Raw genomic sequence first — 4,192 nt, 5'->3', positions numbered from 1 at the left:
GTCTCTATGCGCAATATCATTCATCTTCGTGTTACTTACTAATATTGCCGCTGTCTCTATAGGACAACTTGTACTACCAACCCATTGTACTACGCCGCGCTGCACTAGCACAGGCACAAACGGCACCATGGTTGTCCACGTACCGACAGACACAGGGAGATATTTTCTTTCAAGAGAACTGAGTTCCTTAAGAATAAGGTATGATGTACTTATAATGGATGAGCCAGTAGCTCACTGCATAGGCACCAGGATTTATCTATTGTAGCCAGGTAGGGAGTCACTTGTAGGAGCCAACCTGGACTTGACATGCTACACAATTTGCTCGCTGGCGCAGTTTCTGAGGCTACGTTTCGCCAATCAACGCAATCCTAAGAGAGTCATTCTGTAAACGACGAGCAGCAGGAATACATAACGCGGCAGCAGCACGACCAGCAGCAGCAGTAACAGCAGCATTAACAATAGCAGCAGCAGCAACAGAAATAGCAACAGCAAAAACAGCAGCGGCAGCAGCTGCTGCAGCAACAGGCAACAGCAGCAGCAACAGCTGCTGCAGCAACAGGCAACAGCAGCAGCAACAACAGTAGCAATAGGTCCAGCAGCAGCAGTGGAGACTGCAGAAGCAGCTTAGGAGAGGGGACAGTAGTATGAAGGCAAACAAAAGGAAAGAGACACACGAAAATAGACAAACAAGAAGAAAGAGACACACAAGAGGAAAGAGACAAACAAGAAGAAAGGAGACAAATAAAAAAGAAAAAGAAGAAAAATGCTGACGCTGATTCGCTTGTCGTCGTCTTATTTCTTCCTTCACCTCCTACGGTGTCACCGGCGAGCACCCCCATAAACCCTAGACCCTAAGCGCATGACCCTAGCCGACTGGTTATAGGAGTGCCATCTTGGTTTTCGGATCGAGTAGTGCTTAAGGGACCCCTGATGGCTCCCTCCAAGATCTCTTAAGGACCTCAAATGCCTTTGGTGGCACCCCTCATCATTTAGCGGCCCCTACGGCGCGCCGGGGGGCCACCCTCTGCCATTGGGGGCCCCTCTGTACCCCTATGGCGTTGGGTTGTTCCCTGTGGCATTTGGGGTCCCCCTTTGCACCATTGGAGGCTCCCTATACGCCCTTGGGGGTCCTCTGTTGCTGTGGGGGAGCCCTGTGACTCTGCGTGTGCTGGGACCCTAAGGCAGCAGTGGAGATTGCAGTCCCGCATCGAGGACTTATTGTGCTGCTGAAGAGGCCCCAAGGTCTGGACCTGATGCTGCAACGAAGGCCACCCCATGTCTCCTAAGAAGCAGCAGCAGCAGCAGCAGTTGTAGCAGCAGCAGCAGTTGTAGGAGCAGCAGCAGGCGCAGGAAGGTGTGCGACCCACAGCAAGAAGGCAAAACACATAAAGAGCCGCCAAAGGGCCCCTCAAAGGTGTTGCAATAGCTGCTTCTGCTGCTGCTGTTGTTGTTGATGCTGCTGCTCGCTGGGCAGAAGCAAGGCTAGACTGACCGAGCGGCAGGGAGGCCGACTCGCTACCCCTCCATAGCAGAAGGGCGGAAGGGGAAGGCGCTCCCGATTGAGGTGGTGATACTGCTGCTGGTGCTGCTGGTGCTGCTGCAGAAGGCCCTTCCCCTTTGAAATGGCTGCGGAGGTATTAGGGGGCAACGACCTGCCGTAGGAACGAAGGCACGAGTGAGCTGCTGCTGCAGCGCGGTGTAAACACAGACAGCCGCAAGCAGTAGCAACAGCAGCAAAAGGCGATAGATACACAACGGCATCTGCTGCAGCGGGTAGCATAGCCTTCCTCCTTCAAGCATGCGAGTACCTGGGTATGCATTTACGCGTCAGCCGCAGTGAGCTTATTCAACGCCCACATACTGCAGCGAGAAAGCCATCCATAGAAAAAGTTAGGACAAAACGGTAGCATTCTGCCAACACTGCAAAAACTGCAATGGAGCAGCGCCGGACTCGTAAATCCACTCGGCCGTTTGAGCGGAAAAAGCGACGAAATGTGAACTGCGCAAACAAAAGGCACCGAGAACTCTAATAATAAACAGCTACACATGGCTCGCGCGACGGCGCAGTGCTGCTGTGGGACCAAATCCACATCGGCGCAAAAAGTGCCTGAAGAGAAGCGTTGTCGACAGCCGAAAACTCTTACTAAGAGACGCCAAAAGGAGCGCGTAATTCGCCAGTGCACAGCAGGTTCAGACCCATATTGAATATTGCTTATAATGTTGCACTCAAAGCCAATGCTCATACGCATACACCACTGCCTGACCTGTCACAAAGCACCACTCTTTCACTGATTAGGACGGATATATCAGAAAAGTTGCGTCAGCGCCTCTCGAGTTTTCTGAAGCCTGTTCTAACCCTGTTCTGCACCATGAAGAACAGCGTACGGCTTCTCCATTGCCTGTTTAAGCTGAGCCGACCTCGCTGATTCGAACAGCGTCCGGATTTGCAAGCACGTCTGCAGAATTGTATCTGCATGTCCCGGCACCGCGGCAGAGCTTTGACTGTCCCTGGCGAGTGCCTTTTCAAAGTCAAACTTCTCCTTCAGAATTCCTATCTGACGCCACTCCGGTGCTTCTTGCTGGAGTGGAAACACGAATACAGCCTTTACCGTATCATCATACGACTCAAGTTCCTTTACTAATCTACTAAAATATCGCAGTAGCGTCGAGGGAATTGCTCCCTCTGTTCTCGTCCTCGCTATCTCCACCCTCAGGTTCGTCTTCGCATCCAGTGCAGTGGATCCAAATCCCTCCTTATCGAGTTTGTACTTTGCCCCTTTCTTCACCTTCTCGAGCATATCCTGCGCCCTTATCCAGTGGTCCCTCGCCGTAGTGTCTATGTGGCGCCACAGCTCGGAAAAATACTGCTTCACACCAGTCGCGACAGCGCTGTCAGGGTTTATAACAGCCTCTCCTGACTCAGCAGTGCCGGCCTTTTTCTTGGTTGTCAGCATTTGCAACAACGCCTTGCCAGTAGATACGCCGGGCCCCTCTTCATATTTCCCGCTAATCTCTGAATTCACAATCTGCAAGTAACGCCAACAATCTTCGCCTTCGTCGAGGGCAGTTTCAGCAAATCTCGTCATCGCCTCAGCCGCAGCGTTCGCCTCTTCCTTGGTGAGCGGCTGGCGCTCCAGGGTTGCATGCAACTTGTTCTTTTGCACATCCAATAAGTATTTGAGCTTTTCGTTGAACAGCTTCGCTCGTTCGTACGCAGCGGAAACACCCTCGTAGTCCTGCGCAGTCTCGAGAGCTTGCACATCCTCATGTTGCTGAGCAAACATCTCTCTGATGGATTGCATATCTATGTTCGTTATTCCAGAAGGTGACTGCCCCACAGGTGCTCGACGACTCCTTGACAATAGTAAATTTAGTTCCTGAATAAAATTTGCATCCACCTCCAGCGGTATCCGGTCGAGCTGAAGCATCCCCTTCATCCACACCTTTTGGAACACTAGAATATCTTCTTTCAGTGCTTTGTCCAGCGCAGCCAAGCGGTCCAACGTTCTCTTCTTGAAGTTCATGGCAGCAATGGCTGCGTAAATATCCACGAAAGCATGTGGTTTGTACTCGTCTACGAATTGTGCTGACCTCAAGATCCTAAGCTGGTCCTCATTCTCCTGTTTCAGAGTTATAGAGGTATTTGCCAGGAAACCCAGAGTACCTATAGAAGCCTTAACCGGTTCGCTATCCCAGCATTTCTCCAGGGGCTTCCGGAAGCGCTCGACATTCGTAAAAAAAAGCCTCTCAGAACAGTGCATAAACACTTGCTCACCGTGCGCTTTTGCCATATTTACCAGCTGCAGTAGACCATCGCGGGATCCCTCAATGGATGAGCTTATTACATCGATGGCCGTCTTCCGAATGCTTGGAAGATTCGGATCGCGGCGGCCCTCTGAAATATCGTATTCCCTTTCTGCCTTTTCAGCCGTTTGCAACTTCTTCTTCAATGCCTTAACAATCCTTTGTGCCTCATTGCCCGGTAATTCATCTACCATCCTGGTCGCAACGTCTACCAGACTGCTAAAGAGGCTCCGCCGAGCCCTCAACCTTTGCATTTCCCCATCTTCCAGGAACCAAGGGATAGGTGCGAGTTCTGGGATCTCGTGGGGCGGCACAGTGACGACTGCTGGAGGGACAGAAGGCTCCACATACGCAATTTCTGGCACGCCAGGCGCTAGAACTGGCACTG

General features: G+C 51.7%; 1 protein-coding gene across 1 annotated transcript in view; it reads right to left on the bottom strand.

Moving 5' to 3' along the window:
- Positions 1-2,351: 2,351 nt before the first annotated feature.
- The window catches only part of EMH_0003940 (uncharacterized protein), a gene marked incomplete at both ends in the record, with an annotated part of 7,485 nt that continues 5,644 nt past the window's right edge, over positions 2,352-4,192 (bottom strand). Inside the window, one exon of the mRNA XM_013496561.1 lies at positions 2,352-4,192. Coding sequence (XP_013352015.1) covers positions 2,352-4,192 — 1,841 coding nt within the window.

The sequence above is a fragment of the Eimeria mitis genome, genomic scaffold, assembly GCF_000499745.2.
Source record: "Eimeria mitis Houghton genomic scaffold, Emh_scaff217, whole genome shotgun sequence".
Lineage (NCBI taxonomy): Eukaryota > Apicomplexa > Conoidasida > Eucoccidiorida > Eimeriidae > Eimeria > Eimeria mitis.
The sequence above is the reverse complement of the archived record's forward strand: the minus strand, read 5'-3'. Positions and strand labels throughout refer to the sequence as shown.